Genomic DNA, 18,684 nt, shown 5'->3' with positions numbered 1-18,684 from the left:
CGATGATGTCATACAACCATTGCTGCAAATGTAATAATATTTATTAAGAATCTTCATGATTATAATTCCATTTTTTCTCTTCTTTAAACATAATGGACAGTTAGATGCAGCCCAGAATTTACAGGCGATACATAACTTAAACTTTCTCCATAGGGAAAACAATTATATATATAATTTTATATATATATATTTATATATATGCATTGTTAAAGTGGAAAGAGGTCTGTAAAAGTGACCTTATTGTTCTCCATAATTGTACATGGTCCCCCCCCCCCCCCCAAAAAAATAAAAATAAAAATCAAAATAAAACTCTGCAATCTACATGCAAAAACAGGCAATGATTAAAGCTTAAAGCATACACACAAACATGTCAATATGTGCATATACTCACACTTAACTTCACACTAATATAAAACTCACAACTGAACTCCGGGCATTATGCTTTAAAAAATTCAGAGCACAGATTTCGAAAAGAAAGACTGGCTTTTCCACCACACACACGTACACGCAGACTGGGCCCGTTTTGTCATAGCTATGCACTGCAGCTGGTGTAAATCATAGTCGCCCTACCGAACCCACCCCCAAACATACGCACCAAGCTGACACACCAGTAACTCCAAATCACACTGTATGATTCGAAGTGATGCTGGAACATGTGGGAAGGAAGGGGTCAGGGACGGGGGACAAGGCCGTACAGCTTCGAATCTGCTGGAATCTTCTCGTCTCTGTGACATGGAAGGAGATTTGTCACTTGGTAGTGTCTATCAACCAGAAGAAGGTTAACAGCAAAACTAACTACACCAGTACGTACACCAGGCAGTTACCCCCATTCCGTGATACCAGTGTTTCTCAATCCGTTCCTTGGGGGACCAACAGACAGTCCACGTTTTTGCTGCCTCCCAGCTGGAGGAAGCAAAAATCTATACTGTCTGTCAGGGAGCTGGGGTGGGAGCAGAAACAAGGACCATCTGTGGGTCCCCGAGGACTGGGTTGGGAAACACTGCTCTATACCATTTCACCCCAGAGGGTAGTGTTTGTATCTCCCTTCATAGAGGACTGGGGAAGGAGGAACATTAAGGGGGTGGGCCAGCCTACAACCTTGTGTCCAACTGCAGCAGTCCAGTGAGCAGTCCAGTGAGCAGTCCAGTGAGCAGTCAGACGCAGCCGTCTGCAGCACAGCACAGTCTGCAGGTCAAGGTTCTTCACAGCAGTTTCCCAACCCGCCCCTTGGGGACCCCCGAACAGTCCACGTTTTTGCTCCCTCTCAACTCCCACGAAAATGCGGGCTGTCTGACAAGAAGCTGGGAGGACTGGTTTGGGAAACCGCGCTTTATAAAGCCAGGCAAACAGCCTGAAAAGGGAGCGGAACCAGTATCCCTTCGGTCAGACCTCTATACATCGCGATCAAGCTGTTTTGCACGCCTAAAACCAACTCACAGTCATGATGTGCCGCATGAGGCGCAGTAACACCCTCTGGACAGAAGAGGGCAGGAGCGCGACACTCCACAACACATGGCCACAGGCTGTGACCGCCAACAATCTGGTCATTATTGGTCACACTGAAGGCGCGAGGGCGACACACAGCGTTTGTGGACCGAGGGTAAGGCTTGTGCCAGAGGCACGTTAACTGCAGATATCTTTTTCAAGGAGTACAATTATCAAGACTTTGTCTTCATTCAGACTTCAACATTCAACCTGCATCCAACATATTTTGTAAGATTTTTTCTGTATTTGCCTACCCAGATAATAACCCAAGAGAAATTACACACACCTTGGTCAAAAAAAAATATCATGGAATCATGACCTGACTCAGATCATGTGACCATGCACAGTGAAACCACCTGAGTCTCAGATCACATGACTGCCCACAGTGAAACTATGCAACGGAGATACCATGCCACTGTACACTGTAAAACCCACGTAACCAAATGCAGAATGATGAAGAGCAGAAAGCATACGACACACAAACGAGCTAAACAAGCCAGTCTGGGTAACGCTTCACCTCCCCCCATAACAGGCGTCCAACTCCACATATGCACGTCACAAACCCAAATGTGTGCACAGACCGTTTCATATACATCTTTGACAAAAATAGATTTTTTTTTTTTGGAATGTAAAGTTTTTAATGCGGTTCATGATTCTATCCAAATCTGTGGTTTTGAATTTCCATCAGTTCCAGTCGATGTGTGTGTGCGTGTGTTCCATCTGTCTGGAAGTCTATGTGCACTTAAGTCTGCAGGCTCCTCCCCCTTAAGCCAGATACAGGCTCCTCCCCTTTAAGACAGATTCAGGCTCCTCCCCCTTAAGCCAGATTCAGGCTCCTCCTCCTTAAGCCAATTTCAGGCCACTGACAGGGAAGGAGGGCATGGTCACCATGGTGACAGGGTTGAGCACAGCTCCCCCTACCAGCTGTGGGTGACGTGACACCACCTGCTGTTTGCCTACGAGGGCGGTGGCCTGGGGGCCAGAGGCAGGGCCCGAACCATTCACCTGTGCATGGCTCAGAGTGTGTGCGATATGGCTGACCACGGCAGCAGCTGCAGGGGGCTGCGGGTACAAGGTGGTGCCCAGGTGAGTCACCGGGTGCACCGTGATGTGACCGATGGGGGTGGAGGCCGAGGCAGAGGAGGATGAGGAGGAAGATGGAGCTATGTGAGCGACATGCTTGGGACCAGCCTGGATCACATGGCTCACGGCCTGAATGACAGAAGCGTGCGAGGCTGAGGCCGCATGGGCGATCACCGTAGGTTGGGTGACTAGGTGCGGGTGGGCAACCATAGCTTGGGCGGGGCCAGGGGGTGGGGCCAGTATTCCAGGGGGTGGGGCTGGATGTTGGAGGGAGACGGCAGCCACTATGGGGGCCGGTGGCTTCTGGGGGGCTTTGGGGAGAGAGACGGGTGCAGTGGCGACGGATGCCGTGGAAATGTGCTCATCCTGGTCCAGATTGTCTTCGCCCTCTGGCAGAGAGATCAGAAAAACGCCCAGTCAGTCCAGCCAGAGAAAAGAAGAGAAAATAACCTTTGCAAAAGTGACAAATAACATAAAACAAATTTCATCATTTGTCTATAACTTCTCTGCCCTTGATCACACCGGCTCTGGCCATGCTGTCACTGCCCCGAGCGTCTGGCCTGCCTACCCGAGGCGGTGGAGGTGGAGGCCTGGTCGTCCTCGGGCTGCGCTGCCTGCCGCAGCAGCCGCTCGATCTCCATGCCGTCCACCCACTGGCTCAGCTCGTCACGCAGCTCCGCCAGCCGCTGCTGGGTGGCGATCTTCTCCCGCGCCAGGCGCTCCATCTCGTGCTCAAACTCCTTCTCTTTCCTCTTCAGCATCTGCAAGCACAAAGACTGGTCGGGGGGGGGTGGATTTCCCTCTAGCGCCACCTGTTGCCCGGCTGACTACACAGCAAGCTTCAGTAGGCCTGAACACGCCTCAGTGTGGTTTTCCTGCGTCACAGTTCATGTGCGCCTGCCTTAACAATCTCACAGCCCTACAGGTGTAACAGGTACAACCTCAGCCGAGGATTAACAACCAGCATGACAGGATCAGTCTGTTATACTGCGTCTCCCGCGCTGGCAAATCCTGTAGAGAACTACAAACCAGCCACCGCTCTGTGAAGGCAACTCCCCACATCATTAAGGCTTCCATACACACACAGACACACACCTGTCCCTGTGTCTCCCAAACAAACAGCAGGGCGAAAGGGAAACATTGAACTCAGGCAGCTAATGACCTAGTTTGCTGTCAGCTGACACGAGAAAGCCAAACAGGTCACACGGACAGGGCAGCTAAGGCCGCTAAGAAAAAACAAGAAAAGGTCTAAAATTGTGTGTGAGTGTGTGTGTGTTTAAGAGAATTAAAGTCATAAGGAGCCTAGAGATACTCTATTAAAACAGGTATGTTCACCGGCGGGTGCAGAGGGGGCGTGTCAGAGCTTCCCTTATGGCGATTTCGATTATTTCTCTCCGAGTCGGAACTCGGATGAAAACGTCACGAAACGTCACTTCCCGTTGGAAACACGCCTCTTTTACGATGTTGATGTCGGACGTAATTTCAACATGGCGGCTTACATACTCAACATTTATATTCAACATCGATTTAGAGAGTACCATATCCTGACCGTAAACAGTATCCTAGCAGCAATATCAGATTTTTACCAGACTCGTTAGTGTCTTTGGTTTGTTTGTAGTTTGTTTGCCTCTCGAACAAAAGAGCATCGCTATGAGTGTACTACAATATTTTATAAAGCTTTTAATGTGGTTTGACTAGTTCGTGTTTCTCTTGGAAAAAATAATCTCACTCCAAATCTGCTAAAATACATAGCGACAACACACAACAGCGTGTTCATGGAGGCAGCCATGTTTGTTCCGAGATGTGGCAGCTCGAACAGCAGATTGTTGGACGTGAATACACTGAACTCAGAATTTCCGAGTTCCGAGAGAAAAACAAACACACCATAAGCGCGGCCTGATCTGTGATCACCCCCCCCCCACCCCACCAAAATATACACACACACCTGCATGACCCCTCACAGCCAGAGAGACTGTCAGGAGAAAGAGGAACACGGGAGTACGCATGGTTGATCAGAGGAGGACAGAAGGCTTCGGAGTGACTAAAAGTTGTCCCCGACTAATGAGTCAGTCGGCATCTCACTGTAAAACAGAACCAAAAGGTTCCTCTTCGGCACTGGCGTCACTGCGAATGACACCAGGCCCTTTGCCCTGAGACTCCAGGCTCCCCCGCCTGTTTCCAAGACAACAACTAGAAGCCATCCTAGTTTCCCCAGCAACCACCTTCACAATGAGTAGGTTGCAGCTAGATCTCACTGCAGCCCCCCGCCCCCCACAGACACACCTGTGGATACATAGACAGACTAATTAACCTTTACACACAAACAGAATCCTGTCCCCCACCCCCAAGCCACAGTGCCCCCATAGCAGCTATTCAGGAGAGACCACTGCACCAGCAGACAGTACCAACCAGACAAAAAAAAAAACCTAAAAATTTGGAGCCAGAAGCTGTACGACCTTCAGGGGGAGGGAACACTGCTTTCCTGGCTTTCCCATGGGCCTGCTTGCCACAGCAAGGTGGGGGCCAGAGGACACCAAAAAAAGACAGAACACACACCTCACTCTATGAGTATGACTTCACACCAAATCTACCATGTTATATTGTAATAGTGACAAAGTAGCATATACGATATCCTAAAATGCCACACTTATTGTATGGTTACAATAAGTAACTGCTAGAGATAGATTCAAATCTTTCATACGTACATGTTGCTATTAAACTGCTACATTTATTGAATTTTTATTTTTATTGCGTGTTATTTGTTGAGTTCGCACTAATTGGGAGTAGCATTTTCAATTTCATTGTCCTGTACAATGACAATGAAGACTATTCTCTTACCACTTTACACATTAATTGTTACAATACAATGATGTGCGTATGACGACGGAGAGAGTCTCAGACCAATTTCTGCGTGTGAGGGCCAGTGCAGGAAAGAGGAGTGAGACACATCTGGGCTCTCAAAAAGGGCCGAGAGAACAAAGTGCTTGTACGGTTTTGAAGCCCTTTCACAGAACGAAAGCATCACAGAAAAGACCTTTTGTTCCACACGGCCGGGGGAAAAAAAAACCATTTCGCCCGACATAAAGAGAGGTTTCTGTCCCATATAGAGGACAACAGGATTTTATTTGCTTATAACGCCACAGTAAGCGAAGGGACAGATGTCCTCAGCAAATGATGCCCACCATTGTTACCTTCTAATTCACACCAGGTAATATCCCCAGGTGCCTGATTATTTACTGACGCGAGCACACCCCAAAGGGGAGAGGGACCATCAGCCAATTAGGCGAGGAACGCACACAAGGTGTGGAGACAGCCGTCACTGGACAGAGAGAGGAGGGAAGGAATATGGGGAAGCCACCTTCTGTTTGGTGCAGGAGATCAGTCGCCTTGACCATATCTGAGCGTCGTGGGGACCCAATCACAGGTCAGAGACGCGGGCAGACTCTGCAAAGACAGACCGAGCTGTGCTGCCGCGGTGACGGACATGGGCGCAGAGATACCGTGAGGTACGGAGGGGGGGCGGGAGAGGGGGGAGAATCGGAGAGGGAGGCACAGGGAGAGAAATGAAGGGGGAGTGGGAGGCCGGAACACAGAGAGATGAGTGTGCTGATATACCCCGAACTAAAGGAGAAATCACCTTGTTGACACACTCCACTTGCCCCATGGGGGCGACTTCGTAAGAAGGAGTGGGCCAGCGTCCAGGGAGGGTGAGAGACGGAGGGCCAAAGGCAGCTTATCGAGCCTCCGGGCCACTCAATAGCGCAAGGGGGCCCTCAGCGACACCCTCCCAGCCTTATCCGTGCAAAAATAAAACCGAATTGACATTTCAAAAATGTACAAACATAAACAGAATTAAACCGAAAGGGATGGGGGCTTAGAGACCCTGCAGACAAGCCGGTGCTGTCAAACACGCGCGTCCGCGCCCCTCCCCCTCTCCTCAAGCCCTGCCTCCCTCCCCCCCTAACCTCTGCGGCAGTGGTCTGTTCCGCACGTGCTCAGACTCAGCGGGGCTGAGGTGACGTCACCCGTCTGCAGCTAGCCATGTGCTCAGAGCTCACATGGAGAAGGGCGCCCGGGGAAGGCTTAAAGGGCTACAGTGCTGAACTCGCACAGGCATCGCGGCGTCACGAACAGGAACCCCGCAACATAAAATGGTTCCCCGACATCACAGACACTCCCTGAGGTTGATATTATTTATGCAGGTCACCGGTTCTCACTACGCTATGCCATCTGCAACCTCCATAAACCAAACGATGCCCAAATAGTACAAAAGGGACATTTAGAATCCACCTATCGCGCTCGGTAACAGAGGGAGAGTCTGAGACGACCCACCGGGGCCACGGCAGAACAGGGAGTTAAACCAGAGTCTTGCTTCCGAAATCCCCCTCACAAAAGGGGGAGTGGGCAGGGTGACAGAGCGAGTGTCTGACCTCAAGGAGCACATTCAATTCAATTCATTATATTTTTATATAGCATCTTTCACAGCAGAGTTGCCTGTGGGCAGAAGTGATGGGCACACTGTAATACATTACTACATCATTCATACAGAATAATACATGAAAAAGGGAGAAAGAATAAAAGAATGGAAAAAGAAATAAAGTGGAAGGTAAAGAGGAGAGACAAAGGCGAGTCAAATAGCCATCGGCTCTGGAATGACTACTGCCTGTGTTATTATACGTGTACATGCCACATTAGTATAAAACGTGTTTAACATGTTTAACGCATCGCCCCAATATTGCCCCCTCTCTGCCTGCGTGGTAATGCGGCTGCTAGACTTTACCCAGCGATAGGAAATTAAGGTTGGTTAGGCTAAAGATGAGGCTGGTACAGTCCTGCAGAACACATGCGAGGTGTTTGGGGGGGGAAGGGGGTCTTCATGGTGCGTCGACTATCTCTCGGAACTCGGAAATTCCGATTCAGTGACATCACGTCCGACAATCTCCCGTTCGAGCTACCACATCCCGGAACAAACATGGCTGCCTCCATGGACACGCTGTTGTGTGTTGTTGCTTTGTATTTTAGCAGATTTGGAGTAAGATTATTTTTTCTGAGACACAAACAAACTAGAAACACAAAACTAGTCAAACCACATTTAAAGCTTTAGAAAATACTGTAGTACATTCACAGCGATATTCTTTTGTTCGAGAGGCAAACAAACTACAAACAAACAAAACACACTAACAAGTCTGGTAAAAATCTGATATTGCTGCTAGGATACTGTTTACGGTCACGATATGGTATTCCCTAAATCGAACATGTGCAATTAAATGTATTAATAGTTATAAATGTAACAAAATAAACATTTTTAAATAGTTATAAAATAGAATTACTGTAGACTGTGTAAGCCACCATGTTGAAATGATGTCAAAGAGGAAACCCGGACAACAAAATTCTTGGTGCGTATCATTTGCCTTGGGATCCGATTTTCAGATTCCGAGATTACATCACATCCGCTAAAACCTCAGGAAAACAGAGTCAGACGCGCTCCATTTGCCAGAGAAGTAGCAATACCATGGACCCATGTGAAAAACAAGATTTTTTGCTTAGCAAAAACAACTTGTCAGATTTAAGGTACCTTAGTTTAAATGGCCTTTATCTTCGTTCACTTACAATTAGTCCGAACGACCTTAAATCCGACAAATAATCCGACTAATCATGAAATCTAATTCTACCCCAGTTAATTGTTAGCCATTGTTATAATATCAGTTGATAATACATTACGCATGGTGCTTTACGTATAAAACTCCGTACAACACGTCCACACATAAGTTAGATGGTAAAGCGTGTGCGACCGATTTAATGAGCCACAAATGAGAAGCAGTGCTTAAATACTACAACTTTCCCTTCTGTTAATAAAGGGTTCAGCCATCTTGAATTCTGAACTCGGGATCCTCTGTGCTGCTCTGAGATATTTCTCGGCTCTCCGAGAAATGGGAGCGCGCACGTCGTCACTTCTGATTCAGACTCGGAATCCGAGTTCCGAGGCCAAATGGAACGCACCATTAGTCCGACATCGACGTCATAAAAGCGGTATGTTTCCGACGGGAAGTGACGTTTTTTTTGTGACGTCTTCATCCGAGTTCCGACTCGGACAGAGATAATCGAACGCAGGATTACAGTAGTGTGACGGGGGAATGAGCTGCTCTCAAAGTGAGAGGCGGGGGGGGGGTGGGACTGAGGAGCGTGAAAGAGAGAGAATGATGAGGAACCTCGCGGCAGCAGAGCCACGACCCGCGGAAAACGCCTGGAGATGTGGCCGCTCACCTGGATGTAGCGCAGGGCGCTCCTCAGCACGCTCAGGTTGGACGTCTTCTTCTCGTCCACGTTAGGGATGTTCTTCTTCAAGGTCTCGAAACACTCTTTCAGATGTGCGCGCCTGCGGAGGAGAGCAGGCGGCTGGTCAGCCGAAGGGGATATCCCAGCATGCTCAGCGGTGCCCATGTGGCCCCGTCTAATGACCCACAAGCTCACGGACAAAACATGTATGGAACCACGTGACCCCCAAAGAGTACAGCGGCTTCCGCCAAACACAGAAGTACAAGAATCCCATTAACTGAAGTGTGACCTACATTCTAACAAAGGGATGCAAGGAGGATCTTCGACAGCAGAAACTGGGCAGTAACGGCTGGGGTGCCCGTATGCTGAGCGAAATCCAGTCGATTTCACGCTCCAAACACTCTTACTGTTCCTTTCTCCGAAATACCCAACAGCAGACACTTCCTAAGACTCTGGCTCCCAGGGGCTATTGCTCCATGATTAACTAACCAATGGTTTCAAGTTTAACAAGTTTAAACTTGACCGAGTCATGTGGTTTCTTAAATGCAACTTCTGAGGTTTAATTCGTATACTACCGTATTGGCTAAAACAAAACTGCGTGCCATTTAGAGATAAACCCAACAAGAAATATTAGTTTTTCCTGCACCTTATCAAGGGTTTAACTGAAACGTGGGGTTTAACTGAGGTTTAAGGAGAAAAACTGTAATTAGCATAATATTAAGGCACTGGCCTGAATAGTTTTTGTTTTTTATGAATGGACAGCATTCATTTTTCATTAATGTATTACATTGCACTTGCCACACTGCACAGTGCGTACTAATGTGTCTGTCTTATTTGCATGTTGCACTGCAGAATATCGACTACAGAAAAAGTAAGTAGTCTGTTAGGCTATTGGCATGAAGGGGATGAGCAAGTCTTGTTAGCGAAACAAAAACATAGCATTAATATAACTGTCCTTCCAATTCAGCCTCCCCCCCTCAAAAAAAAAAAAAAACACCATTAGTACTCTACTATGAAGAACAGCATATTAAAATAACTAAAAAAATATTGGCATGCAGGTGCCATGCATTTCTTGAAATATCACCAAAAACATTTATTTCCATTAATGACTTTTAAAAAAGTTAGAATGACACAATAGTGCATATACCAAAAAGGCTATTATATTTTGGAACTTTACAACTGTAGTACTGTCACTGTCGATTATATCAACAATAGAGTAATCTACCAATAAATCTGACGATTCATCAAGCAATCATTATATTTAATATAATATAATATATTGCAATTGGCTCGAGGCAGGAACCAACCACCCACTGCATGGTGCATACCTGGTCACGCTCTAGTTGCATGTTTTCGGACAGTGGAAAGAAACCAAAGACGACATGCACGGGGAGAGTATGCGAACTCCACACGCATAACGTGGGGGTGTGCGGCGATGGCGCTGCCGACTGTGACACTACACCGCTCTCAGCTTGCACAATGAGCGGGGTGAATATCGCCATGGTATTCCATGCACAGGCAGTTCTCAAACAGCAAGGACCCCAGTAGTCTGCTGGATTAAGACTATCAAGTTGTGCTAAAACATTTTAACTCGGTCGAAGAAAACATAATTTAGCGATTTTTGCAGTTGTGATGTTTTTTTTCCCAACATTATGTAGTAAAATGCTTTTATTAAAAAATTAAAAAATAAAAGTAAAATAAAAATAAATGATAATCACTTGAAAGTTTGACGGCACAGCTTTGGACTTAAAAATGAAAATGAAATTTAAAATGGAGTTAAAAGAAAAGTAAACAAGAACCGGTCACAAAAAGACATTCATCTGCTGCTATATTTTGTATCTCATAGAGACGATATTGAGAAAAAGTCATTTTCGGCACTGCTGTGTGTCCGTTGCCATGACTAACGAAAATACCACCAACTTATCTGACACTCCATTGATAGGTACTTGGCGATACATTTCATTTTCATCTCCTAAACACTGCAAAATTTTAAATACTGCAAGGTCAACTTTTCAATATTGTTGAGTCCCACGTTTGCAAAAAAGTAATATTATACGGTTAGTATGTACTGTATTATGTAAGAAGATGCGACGAAGCGATGGGTCTAATCTTTGTTTTAGCAGCGATTATTTTGACATACAGGAATCATAGAAAGTTAATTAAATGAAATGATTTAAGTCAAAGTGATGTTAATGGCAGGCCTAACCCTCACCTGAATTAATGACTCAAATTTGACTGTCTTCTTGTAAGACGTATTTGCATTGTAGTCGTAGCTCTATGTATAGAATATTGCTCTATGCTCTATACTTCTTCTTATATGCAATGCCAATGTCAAATTGCAGTAAAGTTTGTTTTCGTAGTACACCCGGTTCAGCGGTAGTTATTTTAACACGGCGATCAGGAAGTCAACACACAGCTGAGTGCTAAACTCCTGATAAAAACCGAATCCGCTTTACTGTGCTGCTAAACCGCAGTTAAGATGATGACACAGCAACAGCCCCACAAGGTCACAAGCCCAGCTTCACGTTACTACCCGCTCCTATCCAGCCAGGTCACAAAGCTGGGATTGACTAACCTGTTTTTCTCCAGTTTGTTGTGCACCTCACGAGTCCCAGCCCTGCCAGAACAGGAAACAACACGAGGCGTTACTTCATCAAACCAAACACGCGCTGTGAAGGAGGACGTCAGAGCTGCCCGGCAACTGTGCAGATTCAGCATTGCCACTGTGCCCGAGTCTGGCTCATTCAGATGAATAAACCATCTGAGGCTACGGTCTGCACCTCTCAAGACTCTGCTAAACTCTGTTATAACAAGTCCAGCCTTATGCGAATCCCTGAAACACGTTTTCTCCAAGAAGCACAAACAGGCATGCTCACGTACCCCCCTGGCCTCCTCCTCATGTCTTGCTGCCGGGTGTCCTCCAGCACTGGACTGGGCCGCCCCACCGGCGCCACCTGCCCCTGCATGATGGCAGAGCCAGGGAGCAAGGCATGCTGGGAGCCCGCTACCACAGCACTGGGGTGGGACCGCAGCTGCTGGTTCTGTGGCTGAGGGCTCCCGGAATCCATCAGGGGCCCCACCTCTGTCTTCACCTGCGCCAAAAGGGGGCGCTGCTGAGGCGAGGAAGACAGGACATCCTGCCCAGGGGCGGGCAGCGGGAGAGCCGATACCACAGGAATCGGGATGACGGCGATGGGCATGGGGGGCGGCGGCGGTGGGAGCGGGGGGGGCGGCACCAGAGAGGGGCGGACCTCCAGGTGCGATTCCTCCGCCCAGGTCACATGGTTTACCCTCACAGGCTGGACCAATGAGGATACTTCTGAACATCTCTGCTCCGCCTCCCGCTCTAGGGTTACCTTCTCCCGCACTTCTCCTTTTGAGGAAAGAGAAAGTGCAACCAGTTAGGAGCCAAACAACCCTGTGTTTATACCAGGACTGTTTTGTCCAGGTTTGTGACTAGAAGGTGGGTTGGTGGGGGGCAGAGTAACACACCCCCATCTGGGAATCGAGCCAGCAGAGTGTTCCAGGAACGGACACAAACCAGCAATGCAGCCTGACCTTTGACCTCAGACTCTCCATGGAAGCCGCAGGCATCCGCATGCCCGTCGTTAACACTGCTCTGTTATTTACCACATTATCTCTGTCACACAGAACCTACAGAATGTGAAAACTAGACAAGTTCTCTCTCAAATAGAGGTGCACAATATATAGAGGAAATATATCGGTATATGCCGATATTTGTTATAAATCAAGATATCAGCATCAGTCTGATGTGTCACTCTTGGCTGATATTTAACAGTTATCAGTATTCAAAGTAAACAGTACCAGAGCCATAACTCCACAATACATAACTAGACATAGCTGCTACAATAACAGAAATGACTGCGTTAGACAATCGGCCATTTTCAGTAGTGGAGGGCGAGGGATTTTGTCGGCTCATTCAGCACTCAGGACCTCATTAGTCTCCAAAGTGGGCTGATGTCTCACTGTCTGTTGAACAGGGGAGGGGCCGATCAATCGCGTGGTCCAAAAATACAGGAAAAAATCTCGTCCTGGATTAGGTTCAAAATGGGACGCAGCATTTTATTTCTCGATACAGGGTGGGTGGTCGACTCTTACTTAGACGACGTCTCAAAGTACCAGCCTGCAGGACAGTTTTATACGGCCTGCGGATTTCTTTTAAATTCATTAATAAATCTGGCCATACAATGATCTTTCGTTGTCCACAAAATAAAAAAAAGACATAATGTTAACCCTCCCCCCCCACCCCCACACACACACACACACACACACACACACACACACACACACACACACACACAAGTGGCTCTGAGGTTAGCTGGATATCGGTATTGGTTATAGCAGACAAAAATACATTTGCACGTCGGTATACCGCTACTCCCAAGATTAAGCCCGACTGCCACTGCCCTGCGTGGAGCACGTCCACGTCCATCAGGACCACAAGAATTGGAAATGAAGCCAGCAACCTTTTCAGATGTAAATCCCACGACAAAACAGGGCCGCACGTATGTAGACAGGCGCGTGGTCCTGACAATCCACGGCACTTAGGCCCGATACAGGGGCAGGATTAACGCAGCGAAACCAAAAACGGAACCTGAGCGTCCGCGCGCTCAGCAGATTCCCATCCCAGAAAGACTCCCGTTCGCAACAATTCTGTGATCTGCGTCTGCTGCCGGTGCCTTGGACACACTGGCTGGTCGACACGGCAACAGCCTCTTTTAGGGAAACAGAAGCTCTCTTTCACTTCTGCCTCTCTGCACCCAAGGGGCGTGTTTCCTGAGACGGACAGGAGGACAGAGGAGAAAGCTGAAACCGGACAGGTGAGCTAAAATCCTAAAAAACACCCACGGTTCATCACAGACCTACAGAATTAATTGTCTTGGACTACTTATTGTCAGTAGTAGAGATGTACGATATGTCAATTTAAATATCGGTATCAGCTGATGTACATTAAAAACCAAGATGTCAGCATTGGTCCAATGTGTCGATATTGGTTAATATTACTGGTCGATATTAAGACTTCAGTCTATATTCAGAGTTAGAGATACCAGAGACAAAGACAGAACTACTAATATAATGAAGATGATTGCATCAATCTTTGAACCATTTTCCAGAGGAAGATGAGGGATTTATTCAGCTCATTCACCACTTAAAACCTCGTTACAGTCTCCAATTGGGCTGATGTCTCACTGACTGCATTACACGACGTGGTTGGTACCCACACTCATGAGATCTTAAAAAGTAATGTCAGCAAGATCAGTTTCACTACAGATTTTTGGAACTCGGAGGTTAGCCGGTTATCGGGAATATTAGGCAGAAATATATTGGTTATCGGTATTGGCCAACATTTCTACGTCAGTACACCCCTAGTCAACGGCACCACAGGCCCTGGGCCCATCCAGGATGAATCGCATCCAATCTGTGTGCCAAAATCATCCTTATAAGCAGCCAACCCCGACTAAGGCATATTGCCATTATGACGGACATCCAGCCCCGGTCTCTAGGCAACATGACAACAGTGCGGTGAAGCAGTGAATCCTGGATCATAGCAGCACTGACGGGCGCGGGGAAGGGGGTCACATAACTCGGAGTCGCCGTCGGTCCAGGTTCGGCGCAGCACGAGACCCGCATGCGTCACTAAGCCTCTTACTTGGGCACACACAAAGGGGCACGTCCCAAATTAGGCTTGTGGGACGTGAGCCGATTTAAAGATCAGTGACAGTTTGGAGCATTCTGGGAAAATGACATTACAAAATATCAACCTTTAGAGTGCGGTAATACCAGATGGGACAGGGAATTTTCAGGACACTTTAATTACGGTGAATACAACAACAACAGAGGCGGCATGGTGGTGCAGTGGTTAGCACTGTTGCCTCACACCTCTGGGACCCGGGTTCGAGTCTCCGCCTGGGTCACATGTGTGTAGAGTTTGCATGTTCTCCCCATGTCGTCGTGGGGTTTCCTCCGGGTACTCCAGTTTCCCCCCCCAAAAACATGCTGAGGCTAATTGGAGTTGCTAAATTGCCCATAGGTGTGAATGTGTGTGAGTGCATGGTGTGTGAGTGTGCCCTGCGATGGGCTGGCCCCCCATCCTGGGTTGTTCCCTGCCTATACCCATTGCTTCCAGGATAGGCTCCGGACCCCCCGCGACCCAGTAGGATAAGCGGTTTGGAAAATGGATGGACAACAATAATAATAATAATATACTCATTCAGCTAGATAAGTACAGGGCACGAGGCAAGGGTACACCCCGGTCAGAATGAGTGCATTGTCATCATCATCATTACTAGTAGCAGTATTATACCGTAATAATTTAGATTTGAGTCTAAATACAGAGCAGAATATAAGAACTGCAAGCTTTAGTAATAATCATAATATTGAAGCATATACTTTAGTGACAGACTCATGGTGGCCAGCCAGACGTACAGTTTACCATAGCAAACCAGAGTTCACCTGGGGATCCGTATCCCGGGCTGTGCAGCAGTGCTGCGACAGCTGCGGAGACCAAGGTCACGCGTGCCGACAGAACCGGAGCCACACAGCGGCACTTTGTGTCTGCAGTCTGAGGGAAGCCCCACACACAGCGACACTGCCGGGGTGGGGTGAGGGGCAGCAGCTTCTGTCCCACAATACACTGCACCCTACACACTGCGATACTTAGGGTCGAAATATCGCTCGGCTTACTGCCCCACTGTAACCCAAAGAAAAACACTTTCTATATTTACGTAGTTGGGCAGGCCTGGTACCAGCTGTCCCAAACTAGGCAAAGCATACAGGAACATGAGTGGGTGTCACTGGGAGCAATGACAGCATCAGGGACCATGAATACCAGCCCAAAACAGCACTCTGAATGGGACCTGCAATCAATATCACCTTACAGGACCACTAAAGCAGTAAAATTCACTGCCAGTTGCAGCGAGACACTCTAGCAGAGAATAACAGACCTAAAATAAACCGAAGTTCTCTGCTTGAGAAATAGCACTGCTGACTGGCGGAGGAGAAGAGTACGTTCCAGACAAAGGAAGGTGTTCAACACGAGTGGAGACGCAAGGAGGGCAGGCCAACGGAATTCCAAGAAGCGCCAGCAGCCAATCACGTCACTGCACATTGTGAAGGCCTGCCTTCCACTCCCACCCAATTACTGCAGCACAGCCAATCAGTGCAAGCTTTCTGAACAGGAGGGGGGCAAAAAAAAAAAAAAAGGAACAGAGGGGTTTGGGGAGACGGGGGTTGCCATGGAAGCAGTGCCAATAGAATCAGCAGACACAGAGGAGCGGCCCTCCACATGAACGCAAAAGGCGACGAGCCCAATCCTGCAGACTGGACACAGGATTCCAGAGTGCCTGCTTCCAACAGATCACTGCTGTTCAGAGCACATTTCCTATAAATCCACTTAAGAAAAAGCACACAATTACACTCATATATTTTAAAAAATAAACCAATAAAATTCATGGGATATTAAGCACCCAGTCTGTGACCAGTCATTACTGGGAGCTCTCAAAATGTCACTGCCACATGGCAGTGTATCTATTTGTCGTTAGATAACTACATGTAGACACCTCTGAAATAAAGACTTCCCTGGTACTTTCACGAAAGTAAACCCCGATTTTGTTTAAGAGCATCTTAAACTGCCTGAGGGCAATTACTTCTGTGGACTCATTGTGAAAGTTTGTCCTAACACGTTTCGCAGAGGCATTTCCTGCCTACAAGCACCCTGCCTTCCCGCATCTGTGACAAGTGCGTCACAACGCAGCCGCGTACTGCGGATCTGAACCGCGGAAATCGTTCTTCGCTCAGGCCGTCATCGCTACAGCAGCCCCAGCAAACGTTTCACGGCCAGGGTGACCAAGTATCCCAGGCGCAAAATCCTCCCTAATACCGCAGGGTCACAAATCCCTCTGTATCTTCTTAATGCAAGAGAAGACGCGTTATATAACGGCGCAGCACACGACTGCCCCAGATCCTCCCCCCTCCGTGACCCGCGCCCGGCACCGATCCGACAGTGCGGCACAACGCAGCACGACGCGCACGTGCAGAGCGGGGCGGGTCCCGAGCACGCGGTGTCTCCTTGTAGGAGTGGACGGGCCGACACGTCATCAGCCCCTGAAAACCCATCTAGCACGGCATGATAGCATGAACGCCACATAAAAAACCGCTGATATCCAAATGCAAACGCACATGGTTCTTACCCCCCCCCCTCACCCCCCGCGGTGTGCAGCAGCTGGACGGGAGACTGACTGAATCCGCTCGTCAGTCTGCCCTACGTCAAGACTTTACAGTAAAAAAAAAATATATATATACGTTTGCTACCGCCCTCCAAACGACTTACACGCAAAGCTATGGCTCAGTTAGACTTTGAATATCTGCCTTTTTGCCGGTTATGGTAGCTCGCAGTCGTTCGCCTAACTGGGGGGGATTAACGTGATGTAAGGCTGGCGGAGATCTCCCTGGCATCGCTTTGCTAGACGCATGCACTTCATGGGTACGTGCAAGCCGATTTGCACCAGACGCTTATGTGTAGGAACGAGCCGCAGAGGTGCTAAACCTACGTGAAATCGTGTCACGAAGAGAATGACCTAACACCCACACACACAGACGATCGCACTGGGGGGGGGGTGCTCGTTGACATAGGCAACCCAATTACCGAAGATGCAGCCTGAAATAACTGGAAACCCCTAGAGAAGCGCTCGGTGGGTAGATGCTGCGTAATATAACTGGCTGCACATCAAGTAGTTCAGCTGTCATTCACGAAATAGCATAGTTCAAAGAGCGTGACCGTCAAGTTGACATGTAGCATGCTGCACGAACAAGTCACAAGTCTACCTATGTACAGCCGTCTTGCTTTTTAGGCAAGCAGGCGCGCTGAAGACCCGCAGCCATCCCGGAGAATCGGTTCTGAAGCACCTCTTGCATACATCTTGACCCAAGGTCTCTCAACTTACCACGTGTGATCTCCTGCTGTTGGGCTTGCCACTCCAAAAACCTGGCTGCTTCTAATAGCGTCTCGATGCTCATCTCGTACCTCTGCGGTCTCTGACTGGCAGGCGAACACGGCAGGTATGCACCGAGGGGGATCGGCTTTGTGCTGTAGTGCAGGACCCCTTTCCGGTCTACGGGATGGGGAAGAAGTATCCGGATCCCCCTCGTAAAAAGGCTTTCAGGCACGTTCAAGGGTTGCAACAAAATGGCGATGCAATAACAGAAAACATAACAAGGCAAGAGGCATACCGCTCAGAGAGCACTCCCCCCCCATCCCCGCCCAGTAACCACTACGTTATCACCACCCCCTCCCCCCAAGATAGCACAGTCGTAGGAAAAATACGGATTAGGATTGTTGCACTTAATGGACTGGACTCTGAAACATTTCTAATATGTGGGGGAATTGCGTTCTATTCAGAAGAGTAACGCGTGTAATATTTGGTTCACCATGTTAAAAAAATCTAACCCAGCGATTTGCTGTTGAAAACGCTTCCCCGTTTACATATTCGTTTGCGCTGTGGGAATATATTCCTATATTCCGTGCTGAGAGTTTTTCCTCATCATTATTATATTATTACATTGCTTTATTTACGCGAAACATTTGGTTTTGTTTAATGCACATGTGAGATATCAGAGTCGCATTCCTAATAAGCGCTGACCTATCAAATGCTACAACAATTTGTAATTCTCCACTGGCGGGCAGTTTTTAAGGGGAAGGGGAACCTTGCCGGGTTGTAGCAACAGCCCTAACTTGCGGTAAATTTGCATTTGATTATACATGTTCATGCCTAGCAGCCAATCGCCGTGCAGAACAACAAGGCATGGTGTCTGTCCACATGG

The 18,684-nt window shown here is 48.0% G+C and overlaps 1 protein-coding gene across 1 annotated transcript; it reads right to left on the bottom strand.

Moving 5' to 3' along the window:
- Positions 1 to 23: 23 nt before the first annotated feature.
- LOC125713295 (max-binding protein MNT-like) lies at positions 24 to 18,092 on the bottom strand. Its single transcript, XM_048984299.1, has 6 exons — positions 17,808 to 18,092; positions 11,725 to 12,217; positions 11,420 to 11,461; positions 8,833 to 8,944; positions 3,137 to 3,329; positions 24 to 2,957 (listed from the first exon to the last, which is right to left on the bottom strand). The coding sequence occupies exons 1-6, from the start codon at positions 17,878 to 17,880 to the stop codon at positions 2,329 to 2,331; spliced, it is 1,542 nt and encodes a 513-aa protein (XP_048840256.1). The 5' UTR covers positions 17,881 to 18,092; the 3' UTR covers positions 24 to 2,328.
- Between the last annotated feature and the right edge of the window lie 592 nt (positions 18,093 to 18,684).

This window comes from Brienomyrus brachyistius, chromosome 18 (assembly GCF_023856365.1).
Source record: "Brienomyrus brachyistius isolate T26 chromosome 18, BBRACH_0.4, whole genome shotgun sequence".
Lineage (NCBI taxonomy): Eukaryota > Metazoa > Chordata > Actinopteri > Osteoglossiformes > Mormyridae > Brienomyrus > Brienomyrus brachyistius.
This window is presented reverse-complemented; position numbering and strand designations above follow the sequence as displayed.

Bases quoted from the DNA above. Each gene is read 5' to 3' on its own strand.
- LOC125713295 (XM_048984299.1), bottom strand. From the start codon at position 17,880: ATGAGCATCGAGACGCTATTAGAAGCAGCCAGGTTTTTGGAGTGGCAA. The intron at 11,462-11,724 runs GTACGTGAGCAT...CTGTTCTGGCAG, and splicing joins ATGAGGAGGAGGCCAGGGGG to GGCTGGGACTCGTGAGGTGC. The intron at 2,958-3,136 runs GTAGGCAGGCCA...TCTCTCTGCCAG, and splicing joins CTCCACCTCCACCGCCTCGG to AGGGCGAAGACAATCTGGAC.